At 36.1% G+C, this 14,594-nt stretch overlaps 1 protein-coding gene across 1 annotated transcript in view; it reads left to right on the top strand.

Moving 5' to 3' along the window:
• Positions 1–1,281: 1,281 nt before the first annotated feature.
• Anxa10 (annexin A10) overlaps positions 1,282–14,594 on the top strand; it is a 57,253-nt gene continuing 43,940 nt past the window's right edge. Inside the window, exon 1 of the mRNA XM_050161837.1 lies at positions 1,282–1,424. Coding sequence (XP_050017794.1) covers positions 1,407–1,424 — 18 coding nt within the window. The 5' untranslated portion in view covers positions 1,282–1,406. The remainder of the gene's footprint in view (positions 1,425–14,594) is intronic.

Genomic DNA, 14,594 nt, shown 5'->3' with positions numbered 1-14,594 from the left:
CTTTGTGGGTCTGGGTTACCTCACTCAGGATAGTGTTTTCTATTTCCATCCATTTGCATGCAAAATTCGAGAAGTCATTGTTTTTTATGGCAGAGTAGTATTCTAATGTGTATATATTCCACACTTTCTTTATCCATTCTTCCATTGAAGGACATCTAGGTTGTTTCCAGGTTCTGGCTATTACAAATAATGCTGCTATGAACATAGTTGAACAAATGCTTTTGTCATATGATAGGGCATCTCTTGGGTATATTCCCAAGAGTGGTATTGCTGGGTCCAGGGATAGGTTGATCCCAAATATCCTGAGAAACCGCCACACTGCTTTCCAAAGTGGTTGCACAAGTTTGCATTCCCACCAGCAATGGATGAGGGTACCCCTTTCTCCACAGCCTCTCCAGCAAAGGATATCATTGGTGTTTTGGAGATAGAGACAGAGACCCATACTGGAGCATCGGACTAAGCTCCCAAAGTCCCAATGAGGAGCAGAAGGAGGGAGAACATGAGCATAGAAGTCAGGACCACGAGAGGTACACCGATCCACTGAGACAGTGGGGCTGATCTATTGGGAGCTCACCAAGGCCAGATGGACTGTGACTGAAAAAGCATGGAATAAAACTGGACTCTCTAAACATGGCGGACAAGGAGGGCTGATGAGAAGTTAAAGACAATGGCACGGGGTTTTGATTCTACTTCATGTTCTGGCTTTGTGGGAGCCTAGCCAGTTTGCATGTTCACCTTCCTAGACCTGGATGGAGGGGCAAGGACCTTGGACTTTCCACAGGGCAGGGAACTCTGACTGCTCTTCAGACTGGAGAGGGAGGGGGAGAAGAATGGGGGGAGGAGGAGAAGAGTGGGAGGAGGGAGAGGGAAAAGGGAGACAGGGGGGGAAATGGGAGGCGGGGAGGAGGCGGAAATTTTTTTTCAATAAAAAAAAAATCACAGCCTAGAATGGAGCTAGGGCTAGAGAACCCCAGAGAGTCTGGGTGTTAATAATAATTAATCAGAACATAAATCATTAACCTTGCCCCTAATTGGGTTGCCTTTCCATGAGTCATCAGGTTTACAAAAGGTTACACTTTTTCATTATTTAGCTAATGTAGATTCCTTAAATCAACACGTAAAAAAAAGGCTGGACTAGTGCTTCTATTTATTTTGTGTAACAATTCTATCTCTGTAATCTATTTACATATGATTGATAGCCAAGTATAAATACTGTGCCTTGAGTCACACTGTTCCAGATTTGCCTCAAAATTTTCTTGTCTGAGATACTGGGTTGATCAGGTGCACATATTTAAATTTGGCAGTACAGTGAACATCAGCCATTCTGACCACAAAGGGAACAAACTTACATTTGGTTTCTTTACTGAAATTCTTGTGATCTACACTGGTTGCTCACTCTCTTCAAAATGTTCTGCGGGGACTATGTGAGTACATTAATTACTTCTATATAAATTTTTATTCTTTTAATATTTCAGTATCTTTGCATTTTTAAGAGGAAATATAGGTTTTAATTTGCTTCATTAAAATTTTGATTAGTTATTGTCCAACATAACTATTAAACAGACTTAATATTATTAAACATTAAATCCATGCTAATATATTATTCTATTAAAACTAAATTGCCTCTATTTTAATAAGTAGTTTGACTCAGAATAATGACTGGATATAACAAAAATTGGTCATTATGTTTATTTCTTATTATGTGAAATTAAAATAATTTTGATACAAATCAATATCTATTAAACTTAGTGTAATTTTAACTTAGTTCCATTTTTTATATGTTTTATTTTAACTGCTAGTTCACTATCTTTGGCAGAACCAACAGTGTGCCAGCTGCATATGCATACACTTCAAAGTATCCATTTCACATGATAATTTTATATAAGTATGTATGTATACTGACAATGATTGTCTTAAATCGATATTATAAATGCACTGTCCAGGAAAGTTTTATGCAATAAACTCATGAATTCAATTGAATAAAACTAGAAACTGTAATGAGCACTTCAAATGTGGCTACTTCCTATCACCCTTGGCTTAGCAATTTACATCTGTAACTTTCAGGTCTCATATACAGTTGGAAGCTCCCATCACTTTTATTAGTTAAGACATAGGTATATTTCACTACATAGAAATTAAAAGTGTTATGTAGCTGAAGGCCAAAACATAAATGATTTTACAATTTTTTTTTATTTTTCTGACTTGTTTATTTGAGTAAAATTACTTGAGAGTATTGAATGTTACATCTATGAACTGTACATTTTATACTATTATTTATGCCATTTAACAAATGTTTTCAAAGAAACTTTTACAAAATAATCTTTATAATTTAGAAATTAAAAGGAATCATTATGCAAAATTTAAGTTATCCAGTTTACTTTGCTTTCAGAACTATTAAAAGTAATGATTAAGGTGCTATATTTAAGCTCATCTAAAATTTACTTTAAATATTTTTATTAGATGTATTGTATCTATTTTGAATGTTTGATATTTTTATTATGAACACACCATGAATGGAAAGTAAGATAACCTTAAGTTTTACATCACTGATGTCATTATAATATGAACCAGTTTTCTGTCTGAAGATATATGGTCCAAGTGTCTTGGGTTTAACATTAAGGCAATAAATATTTAAGGACAATTTAATTATTCTGTATCCATTCTGTGTGGAGCTCCTTCAAACAAGCAATAAGCTCTCCAACAAGCAAGAGGATTATCATTTTAATATAGATAATAAATAACTAGGTTGCCAGTTAGATGTAGACTTCTAAGCCCTCTATTTAGCAGTTCTGATTTATAATCTCATATAAAAAATTTAAATAAATTTGAAAATACATGCTTGATAAACATACAATAACATTCCTAAGTACAGTATTACTTTAGCACTGCCATACCTATATGAACCCGAGAAGGAAAAACATATTTTCCTTTGAAAATCAGTGTGTATTAATTGTTTTATTATTTCTAGAGGTATGGAGTTAGGTGTCTCCCAGTGATAAAGGCAATTATAGTATGTTTCTTATGACCAGAAATTACACTTACCATTGACATAATGAATGTGTTTTATATGTAAGACATCTATTGTGCATAAGATGAAATTGGCTACTGTGAAGCTGAAATCATTTGACTTATATGTTCAATGTAAGTCATGTTTCAGGAGGAATAAAGGAAATCACACAGCAGGCTATTGAATCATGCTCAATACAGGATTCAATCCCAGGCATTCCAACTTCCACAGAACTCAATCTCTTTAAATTAAGATGGCCTTTTTAGAATACATTACATTGATTATTCTAGGAAAATGTTTTCTAATTTTGTCTTGCTTTGTCTTCAACCAGTCCCAGGTGTTTTGTTAGCATAAGATTTTTTTATAGATTCATTGATAGGATGATAATTCAAATTTAATTCTACCCATTTTATATTCCTTTTAAGACTTTTACATGTTTCTACATATTCACTTTTACACATTTACTGATTGACAAAAAAGCATTAAACATAGTAATATTAAAAACAGAGAACATATTGAAACTTGGATCAAATACACATATGTCCAATACCTGAAATAACACTATTAGTATGCAGAAACTTGAGAAATCAGTCTAATTTCTTGAGTAACTATTGTAGTATCTAACATTTTACAATTAGAGTTTTGTCTAATTTGATAGCCACACTCAACTATTTCATAAGAATAGCAATTAATGAGGACCTTGGGAGAGGGCTGAAGGGGAGTGGAGAGGCAGGGAGGGGAGAAGAGAAAAATGTAGAGCTCAATAAAAATCAATAGCAATTAATATATTCAGGATTTTTAAAGTTCTTCTTAGCATTACTGGACATTCCTCTCAGTGATTCAGTTATGAGATTTCAGGCTTTCTATCTTCACTGAAACTACCTACCTCCTTATATCAGAGATTAAAATACTGAAACTCAATGACAATGACTTAAGAGCCTGGAAGTGACAGACACAGGATCATGTCTAATTCCAAAATAATTTGTATAAGAAAGAAGAGGAGAGGGAGGGACAGAAGGAGGGAAAATGGAAGAGAGAGAAAGATGAAGAAATAGGAAAAAAGAAAAGCTAGTATGATGATCAAAATAATTTCTAGTATTTTTTAAGGAAAAGTAGACCAACTGTTCTACATATTTATTGATGTATTTATTAATTTTCTGTGGTAAGTAAACTCATGATTACTAAGCCACATTCCCAACCCTTATTATATTTTATTTCAAGACAGGGTTTCATTAGATTTCCAAGTTTGGTCTCAAAATATGTGATCTTCTTGAAAAGGTCTCTGTCTGTTGAAATAGGTTCTGCCTCCCAAATAGTTGGAATGACATATGTACACATATCAGCCAATGAAAAGATTCCTTGTGAATCCAATTAAGAAACAGAAAAATAACAGTAATAGTTTTACAACCATGTCCCTATTTCTAAAAAAGCTACAAAATGACTTTGACGATTAATATAAAGTGACTAAAAGTGAATCAGTGTCTACATAGATAATGAGATGCTCAATATTTTGACCCAATGAGGATGAAATAAGTGAGCAATTGGCAATGAACTCTATAAACCAGAAAAAAAATTCAAGGTGCATTATCCAGAAGTAAGTGCGTGCGTACTTAGGGGCAGTCAGATGGGAGTAGAGGTTGGTGAAATGGCAAGATTAGTTTCAAAGCAGAAGTGGAAGGGTTATTCCGGAGAGAAACTGCACTCCAAGATATCTAACTTGAATTGTTTATCTGCAATATGACTTACTGAGCAAATACTATTAAAAGGTTATTCATACTTTAGATTGCTTTTCGCTATCACAAGACCACGTTGTGTGAACTTTACACATATGAATCAACAGAAGTTGGAAGTTGCGCTTGGTTATGACTCCAACCTTTACTAAAGCTTTGGTGGAATTAATGAGTACTGGAATGAAAAAGTTAAGTGAAATAACACTTTCCTTGGAGTAAAATGTAGGAATTGTGTTATATTTTTGAAAGAAAAGCAAACCTTGTTTTATCAGCTGTTGACTGTCTTTAATTTAAAGGCTGAACAAACGTGAGAATGGTAACTATGCACTCATGCAGTCAGAAGCAGTCTTGTCATGTGGGATCCAAGTGGCTCGGGACAATTTCTTTTTGTCCTTTGTAACTAGCTTCAATTCCTCTAACTATTTAGGGGATATGATCTCATGGTGGTGTTGCATGCTGGCAATATCAGACCTTAGAGTATCAAGAGTCCCACTTAATTTTGGACTACACAATGAGTCTCATTCAACCTGGGCTACCTGAAGACACCATCTCTCTATAGCACCTGCCACTCTCTCTTGAGAATTAATTAATAAGTAAAGCTTAAGAAGAGTAGAGAGTGGATAGAAAGCATCTTACAAAGTGCGTTACTTTGATTTTAATTAAATATAAGTATCAAACTCTCCTAAAACAACTACTCTGGATTTTCAGCATCACAAAATCTTGCATATAAAGAAGAGATTAAACTTGTATCTATTACTAATGATTATATACATGTGTGACAATTATTGTTTCCCAGATTTTATAAGAAAATCCCCATGAGTAGAAGTATATTTTTCTTATATTAAGCATAATGTTTATTTGTCTCTAAATCAACTCTCATTAAATTTTACCCAAAAGGCATGTCACCTGCTTTTTTTGAGAAAAGTAGTGACCTCCACCAGTCTGCACACTGTGTCCAGATCTTAATCCTATCTTAACTTAAGGCGTTAGCTTGTTGGCGGTATGCCAAAGCTAAGTTCTTAAAACTCTTCCCTTTCCTTCTTCATAACCAGAGTGTTAAAGTAAAAGATGATTTTTTCTATCTGTTCAAAAGTTCCTTCTTCAGTTTACAAATTGACCTAGCATCTATGCTTGAGTCCCTAACAAATAACCATGTATCTACTTGGTGATTTGGCTCCTCTCTCTTGTTATTGCAAGCAAGAATAAATGAATATAAGAGAGAAGACCTTGAAGTCAGGGTTAGCATTTGTCTCTCTTTTATGACCTACTCTCAAATGATTCCTTACAAGTGTTATGCATAACTACCTACCAGGTCTTTAATGAATAAGATTGCCAAAGTCTGCCTTCTGTAAGCATTTAGTTAAGGAATGCAATTCTTTAGAACACCTGCGCAAATAAGAAAAAATAAGAGTTAAATATATATACTTATTTTCCTAGGTGCTGGTTACTTGGGATCTCTTCAGATCTCTTTAGAAAATTGGTACTCACATCTCAAAATTCATTTTGTCTCCTGAAATCCTAGTATTTTCAAATGAACCAGGTACACCATATTTTGTTTAAGAATGTTGAAGTTTCCAAATGAAACCATTTGTTGATTTGGTTTCTTTTTGAGGTAGATTCTTACTAGGCAGTAGATTACTAGTGATTTCCCTTTGTCTTGGAAATTATTATATAGCTCAGAAAGGTCTCACACTCAGAGACTGGCTAGCCTCTGACTCCCAACTGCTGGGGTTAAAGTTATGGGCCACCATGTTGAACCAGAAATTTATATGTTCGCTATTAGGATTAATATATTTAATGTCAGTTTTAGTTCTCAATTTGAATGAAGAAAGTACATGTAAACACATTTCTATTTCTTTCTTCTTAATTGATCTACCCAGTTAACAAACAGTACAGGAAAGAAATAATTGGGTTATCACAAATCACAAACTTTAAAAACTCTTAAATTGTAAGATAAAAGTCTTGAAAAAAAATGTGTTTGGCCAGTAAGAGTCATGGTTACTTTAATGAGTCATGCATTTCTGCAATTAGGTCAAGTAGTAACGCCAGAAAGAATCTGTTACAGGACATTGCTCATTGATTTTTTTCACTTTGTAGCTTAATCTCAGAGATCAACACCCAACCTCCTATGTACTATAGAATTATATCGGAAGACGTGGCTTATAATTAGGAACAACTCAGGCTGACTCACCAAAAAGAAAGCGATGACAGGAATTAAAAAAAAAAAAAAAGCTAATTTGGAGTCCATGCTGTCAATCTCAAAATCTAGTTTCCTTAGAGCTCAATAACTCAGGAACATTTGTTTACCGTTTGCAAACAGGCACCTTATCTGAAGAGGAATAAATGTTTGGAAATTCTAGGGTCCATTTTCTTGGTCCAATGTCACATGTATTACTATCCACACATCTTCCTAAGTTATGACTTCACTCTAGCACTTCAGACATTCTTGTTAATGATGCTAGAAGGGAATAAAAATTCTTAGACCATGACATGCATCATGTACAAAATATAAATGTAATTTGTACACATGATTGTGTTTACTGTACTGCTCTATGAATAAAGTGAGAAACAGTTTTATTCATGAGCTGCTTCTGATCTCCATTTCATCCTTATGTCAATCTGACAAGAAGTAACAGGGTATTGCAGTGCATTTTATCATGCTCCTTCTTCACTCAACATTGGTGCTATTTTAGTTAAAAGAAGCTGGAAAGATAGCCTATGATTAGATTTTGCAGGTTGTGAAAAAGGAAAGCATTTTAACCCCAGGAGACTCCCTGTCCCATACTGGGTGCTGCTAGAGTTTTCGATAAATAAACAAATCATACTGTATTTTAAAACTGGGTCATTCCTTTTCTTACTGTCATCATTACAAAAACAATCTTCCCAAATCATTGTTCAAATCTTTGGAGATATTAAAAAAATATGTGTAAATTATGTACAGTATATTAAATGAATTCCGGGTATTCATTTAACTGCCAGTCTCAAAATGTGGCTGTTTTAAAGGAAGCAAGAAAAGTGACAAAGGTGGGGGGAAGACAGAGGCACTCATACCTGGGCACAGGGTCCCTCTGAGCATCTTTCAGTTGCTGCTGTGCTGGCTTCTGGTTGTTTAATGAGGCAAGCAACTGGAATATAGGAAAGCAAATATTTACCGTGTATACATTGGTCCATTTATAACAGCCGGGCTCAGATTCATGAACCATCAGCGTTAGAGGAACTAGGTGGTTGGACGTGTGATATTGTGAATGTGTAACAAAAGTCACAACAGAACCTCTCTCAGCAAACAGGGCTCCTCACTCGTCTACTCCACTAAAATGCCGATTCTTTTTCCTCCCATTGCAAATTCTAGAATTAATATCTGTGGGTACTCCAGATCTTTCTTCAGTGATTTCCTAATTTGAGGTTAGTGAGCAGTATGACATATCACCTGTCTGTCAGTAATAAAGAAACAGGTAGGATTGCCCCTTCTTAGCTGTTAGGCAGTATTCCTTTCTCATAACAGATACAGGAACACAAATTTAGGACTCATTTTTTCTTCTTTCTTTATGTTGATGTGTGTGTGTGTACATGCACACATACAAACATGTACACGTATGTGCAGAAGCCAAAGGCCAACCTCTGTGATTATTCCTCAGATATTATCCATCTTGTTTTTTACACAGGCTTTCTCTTTGGCCTGGAGCTCACCTGGTATATTGTGCTGGCTGGCCAAGCCCTGTCTATACACTCTCCAAAACTCTTACGATATTCTAAGATTAGAAGTTCAAGTCGCCTGCCATCCCCTAATTTTCAGATAGGGTCTGAGGAAAGAATTTGGGTCCTCATGCTTGCAATTGTTTTTGTTTATTTAGCTTTATTTTTTAAATATATTTATTTATTAAAAATTTCCACCTCCTCCCCTTCTCCCATTTCCCTCCCACTCTCCCACTCCCCCCCTCTCCAGTCCTAAGAGAAGTCAGGGTGCTCTGCCCTATAGGAAGTCCAAGGCCCTCCCCACTCCATCCAGGTCTAGAAAGGTGTGCATCCAAACAGACTAGGCTCCCAAAAAGCCAGTACATGCAGTAGAATCAAAACCCAGTGTCATTATCATTGGCTTCTCAGTTAGCCCTCATTGTCAGCCACATCCAGAGAGTCCGGTTTGATCACAGGCTCGTTCAGTCCCAGTCCTGCTGGCCTTGGTGAGCTCCCATTAGATCAGTCCCACCGTTTCTGTGGGTGGACGCACCCCTTGCGATCCTGACTTCCTTGCTCATGTTCTCCCTTTTTCTGCTCTTCATCTGGACCTTGGGAGCTCAGTCCAGTGCTGCCCAATTATACTACAAAAGCATTTGTTCAACTATGTTCATAGCAGCACTATTTGTAATAGCCAGAACCTGGAAATGTAGGCGCCTCTCAATAGACGAATGGATAAAGGTGTGGCACATATACACTTTAGAGTTCTACTCAGTGGTAAAAATCAATAACATCTTGAATTTTGCGTGCAAATGGATGGAAATAGAAAACACTTTACTGAGTGAGATAAGCCAGACCCAAAAAGAGGAATATGGTATGTACTCACTCATAAGTGGATTCTAGCAATAAACAAAGAACATTGAGCCTATAGTTTGTGTTCCTAGAGAAGCTAAATCAGAAAGTGAACCCAAAGAAAAGCATATATTTATCCTCCTAGATATTGGAAGTAGACAAGATTACCGGGAAAAAGTTGGGAGCATGGTGGTGAGGGTAAGGGGGGGATGGGGAGAGAGAAGGGAGAAGGGGAGGATTGGAGAGAAATTGGGGGAATGGGATGGTTGAGATGGAGGAAGGGTAGATATGGGAGCAGGGAAGAAGATATCTTAATTAAGGAAGCCATATTAGGGTTGGCAAGAGACTTGAACCTAGAGGGGCTCGCAGGTGTCCAAGGCAATGTGCCCAGTTAGTTCCTTGGGCAGCAGAGGAGAGGGTGCCTGAACTGGCCTTCTCCCATAGCTACACTGATGAATATCTTGCATATCACCATAGAACCTTCATCTGGTGATGGATGAAAGATAGAGAAAAGTAAGACTTAATGAGAATTCTACAGTTAAGTCTTCTAGCAATATATTTTACTGTACATTGACAATAACATTGTAACATTTTCATAGCAAAAAAAAGTCATTTCTCACCTTGTCTCCATCTTACAAAGCTAGTCATATTTATGACTTATTCAGATAATCTGAGGACACTGTTCTATCTAAAGACAATTTTATAGTATTAGAAACATCCACTTTGGGTAAAGAAACAGTCACAAGTTCCAGACATTAGAAAGTAAGTATCAGGTGCTTTTAAAAGTAAGCGACATTTAAAGTTTCCTATTTCACTATAATTAGCTTAAGTTTAGTAGTCTTCTACTGAGGTCACATTATTTGCAATTACATCTTCCAGAAAATTGTTTCCTATAAATTAGCTAAGATATTTTGCATGTTATCTGTAAAGAGGCTGTGTAGATTAGTTTTATGAACATATAAAGGTTAACTTACAAAGACTTTATATCCACTAATTTATTAATGGGATCTTGTTTATGAAGTTTGGAAAAATAACATGAATATCCCATTGTAGTACCACTATCAGTGTACTAATTAACTAAGCATCTCTTGATCAAATTTTATTTTTGTTAGAAATATATATATATATATTCTTTGCAAGATATAAACTGAAGTCATGTTGTCTTTTTAGTCAGAACTTAGATTCATAAAAATTACATCTTAGTGACCATTTTGCTATGAAGAAAATAAGGTTAATTGTTCTCTCACTTCAAGTTGTGTTTCTGCTTCCTGAGATTAATTAGTTTAGGGAATATTCAATCAGCATAGACATGTTTTACTTTTTTGTTTTGCCCTTGAAGCAGAGCTGGAGTTTACTAAGAGGATTTAATATAGATTTTAACCTCAAGGGTTGAGAGAAAGAAAAGTAGTCAGGAAAAAACTAAGGCACAGTTAGAACACTGGCATGTCCTCCTCAAAGGAAAGAACCATGCATGCCATGCCTCCTTAATGCCAGCTGATCCCTGCTATGGAGCAGTCTTCATTCATTCCAATGCCATCATCAGAAAGCATCTGCAACCAATCTACTGGGGAACTCATTATTATTATTTTGCTGACCTTCCCTGTGACCTAGGTACCCTTTAAGAGACAAGCTCTGCCCACTCCCTTCTGCTGAGGCAAGTGGATCTCCTTCCTCCTCTCCAGCCTGCTCTTGCTCTTCCTGTCCCTCTTTTTGAAAAGGTAGCTCCGCTCCTTTCTTGACCCCTTCTCTCCTTTCCCTCCTTCTCTCCTTTCTCCCCTTCTCCCATAATACGCTAAATAAACTCTATACCCAAACTCCCTCTCTGGTTGGCCACTGACCCTTGTGAGACTGCTGCCCCTTGTGGGACTGGTCCCCTCTCACCATATGTTTGTAAACAGTAACACTCATGATAACAGATAAGTTCACATTGGGATTCTATAGATTACTTAAAATTAAATATTAGGTATTTTAAAATGTTGAGAACCCAACTATTGGAAATTTACTTTTGTTTACCTTTTTTTTCAGTCTTCTCTCTAAAACGCACGCGCACACACACACACACACACACAGAGGTATGCACACACACAGAGATTCACACAGATACATATAACACACATTATTGTCTTCTTCCACTTTAACTGACTTAACAATATGAGATAACATAAACATAATAATTTGCTTATGTAATTTTGTTTTATCCCTGTAGGGACCTTTAGGAAGAGAATATATTTTCTCTACCTAGATGAGAAAGACTCCGCATTTTTATTTATTTCATTTTACAACAATTACTGCTGAATAGATATAATACTAACTATGGAGTCAAATTTGAATTGGAGTATTTTACTCGTGACACACTATCAGTCTGCTCTTAATTTAGCATCATAAACTCCTCATATATGAAAACAATGAGTAGAGTCAGTCCCCTAAGACTGCTCAGTGGAATGCAGGTGAAAACACATAAAATAAAGTTTGTTTATATAAGGAACTAATTTTAGAAGCGACTGCTGGGTAACCTGAAGAACTCTGTCCTGGTTAGATGTTTTTGTCAGTGTGATATAAGCCACAAACATCTGAGAAGAGGGAACTTCAATTGAAAAAGTGCCTCTATTACATTGGCCCATGGGCAAGTCTGTGGGTATTTTCTTGATTAATGAATGACTGATGTGGGTAGTATCACATGTAGGGAGGTAGTCCTGGCTTATATAAAAAACAGGCTGGCTATCCCTGAGGAGCAAGGCAGTGAGTAGCTTTCCTCCATGCACTGTGCTTCAGGTTCTCCCTCCAGTTGCTGCCTGGAGCTCCTGCCTGACTTCCCTTCATGATGGACTGTGATAAAATAAACCGTTTCCTTCCCAAATTACTTTTGGTCATGGTGTTTAGCGCATCAATCAAAACTTAATGTCCTTCTTGAACTCAGGAATTCTTATGATGTATAAAAATTCTTTGAGATCACATAACATTTCATGTACTACATTAGCAGCTTCAGAGGCAAAACAGGAAGGCATTTGCCCACTGGGAGTTTAGAATTTGAAGATAAAGAAATGCAGCAAAAAGAGTCATATGTAATAGAGGTGCAGATGGAAACACTGTATGATAAAATCTAAAAGGTTCCTTGTAATTGGTGGAGCTCGAACTGAGTTTTGAGTTTGGGAACAATATAATCCGCATAGATGGGACAAGTACCAAAAAGAAAAGATACTTTTCAAAACTATGTCTGAGGGGTCACTGTTAAGTGGCCTCTTGACAAGCATGAATAAAGTTTAAAGACTGAAAAGTAGATCAGGATCTATGCTTCTTGCATAGAAAAAAGCAATTTACAGTTTCTTTCCTAGCTAATTAGACTACACAAGGCACAAACACTAAACACACAACCTTTGCTACATCTTCCTCATCACCACAATAATAGGAAGGAAATTGATGTCTCTAGATCTTTCTTTTAAAAATCACCCATTTTCCAAAGTACCCACACTGCTAAATAATTCATGTATGAAACTTTTTCTTAACCTTATCAAAAGGTACAACTTTAGCATATATGTATTTATGCTATAGAGGAAATTCTGTGATATGTAACTATCGGATGTTCTAAAAAGATAATAAATAAATTCCCAGTGATTTGCAGAGTATATTAAAGTCAGGACCATCCTCCATAAAAATAACTTACTCAGAGCTCAAAGAAGCACATGATTTTCCCAAAATAGAGTAGATGAAAACAAATAGATTTACATTTACAAATCTATATTCTTCCTAAAGGTTGGTTGTTTGAATCCACTGGATAATAAAACATGCAGTTTATTATCAAATTAAAAATTGCTTCCAAGTACACTAACATCATAATGTACTTTTAACACATGAATTAAAAGGTGTTAAATAGGCTTCTAGATGGATGGATAGATAGATAGATAGATAGATAGATAGATAGATAGATAGATAGATAGATAGATAGATAGAACAAAGATTCAAGCTTTGGGTAATTGTAAATAACCAATCCATTGTTAACACATATTCAAGTGCCTCTAAAGTGAATTGAAATATATATCCTAGAATATTGAACAATTGGAATCCTGTATCTTCTAAAATAACCACATTTAAAATACATTTATAATTAAATACATAAATATGTATTAGGGTCTTTTCATTTTAGCAGAAATAAATCACATAATTTCATGGTTTTATGTTACTCACTTGCTATTATTCAGATACATATCAGACTTCCAATGCATCTATGTAGCTATCCCATGGTACAAGGATGAGAGACTCTGGTGTAGCTATGGGGGGAAGGAAAGCAATGTGTTCTGAGCCTTATTAATATGGAACACTCTTAGCTACCCACATAAGCTCATGTATTTGAACAGCCGGTCCCCAATTGGTGGCACACTTCAGGAGGTAGCGCCTTGCTGAGGGATGTATAAGCATCCCTGGGGACAGGTTTTGAGGGTTTAATCTATCCCGACTTCCTATTCCTTCTACTTCCAATTTGCAGAGGAAAAGGCAACTAGCCACTTTCCTGTTCCTGCATCCTGTTGTCATGCTTTCCTCACCATGAAGGACTCTGTCCCTTTAGGAGCACAATCAAAAGTGAATTCTTCCTTTTGTAAATTCATTGTTTATGGTACTTTATCGTAGCAACAGCAAAGAAGAGAGTACAGATATTACACAGAAAGATTTCATGAAGATTAAATAAAAGCATAAGCCTCCCCTCCCTTTCAGCTGAAGTGAGCGTGTAGAATGTCTTATTTCATTCTCACGGGGCGCGTGTTTTCCATACTGGGGCAGAAGCTATTGTAACTCTTCAGGTTCTCCATCACCTTTATTTATACTGAGATTTTAGCTCCTGAAAACCCCCTTAGGGCCAATCTGCAGGAGACATGATTGTAATGTGATTGCTCTCCAGGAACAGGGAGACTCTACAATTTGACTAGTGTCCTGTCTGCTCTAATAACTCATACTAAGAACAGTTTTCCAACAATTCCGACATTACTAAGAATCTGGCTTGTATTTTACCCAAAGGAGAGCTTTGAAACCTTGCAGAATATATTTAGTACTGGAGACAATTTCTCCTTGCTAGCCATTTAATTATGTCAGAGATTTCTAAAGAATGTAATTATGCATATATTTTTAATGAAAATTTAAAATGTGTCTGGATATGCTGAAGTATGTAAGAATATCTTTGTTTTTTCTTTGGTGATTTTTCAAAAATTTTAATTAAGCTTTCAAAGCAAAGCAGTTTATTGCCTTTGCTCTTGTTTGCCTACCAAAACTGATAAGACTCTATGGGTGAAGATGCTACACATATTTGACACAGGACGTAAAGAAATCAAATGGGTACTGACCCG

Source organism: Alexandromys fortis, unplaced genomic scaffold, assembly GCF_014885135.2.
Source record: "Alexandromys fortis isolate MF-2015 unplaced genomic scaffold, M_Fortis_MF-2015_v1.1 scaffold_137, whole genome shotgun sequence".
Classification (NCBI taxonomy): Eukaryota; Metazoa; Chordata; class Mammalia; order Rodentia; family Cricetidae; genus Alexandromys; species Alexandromys fortis.
The sequence above is the reverse complement of the archived record's forward strand: the minus strand, read 5'-3'. Positions and strand labels throughout refer to the sequence as shown.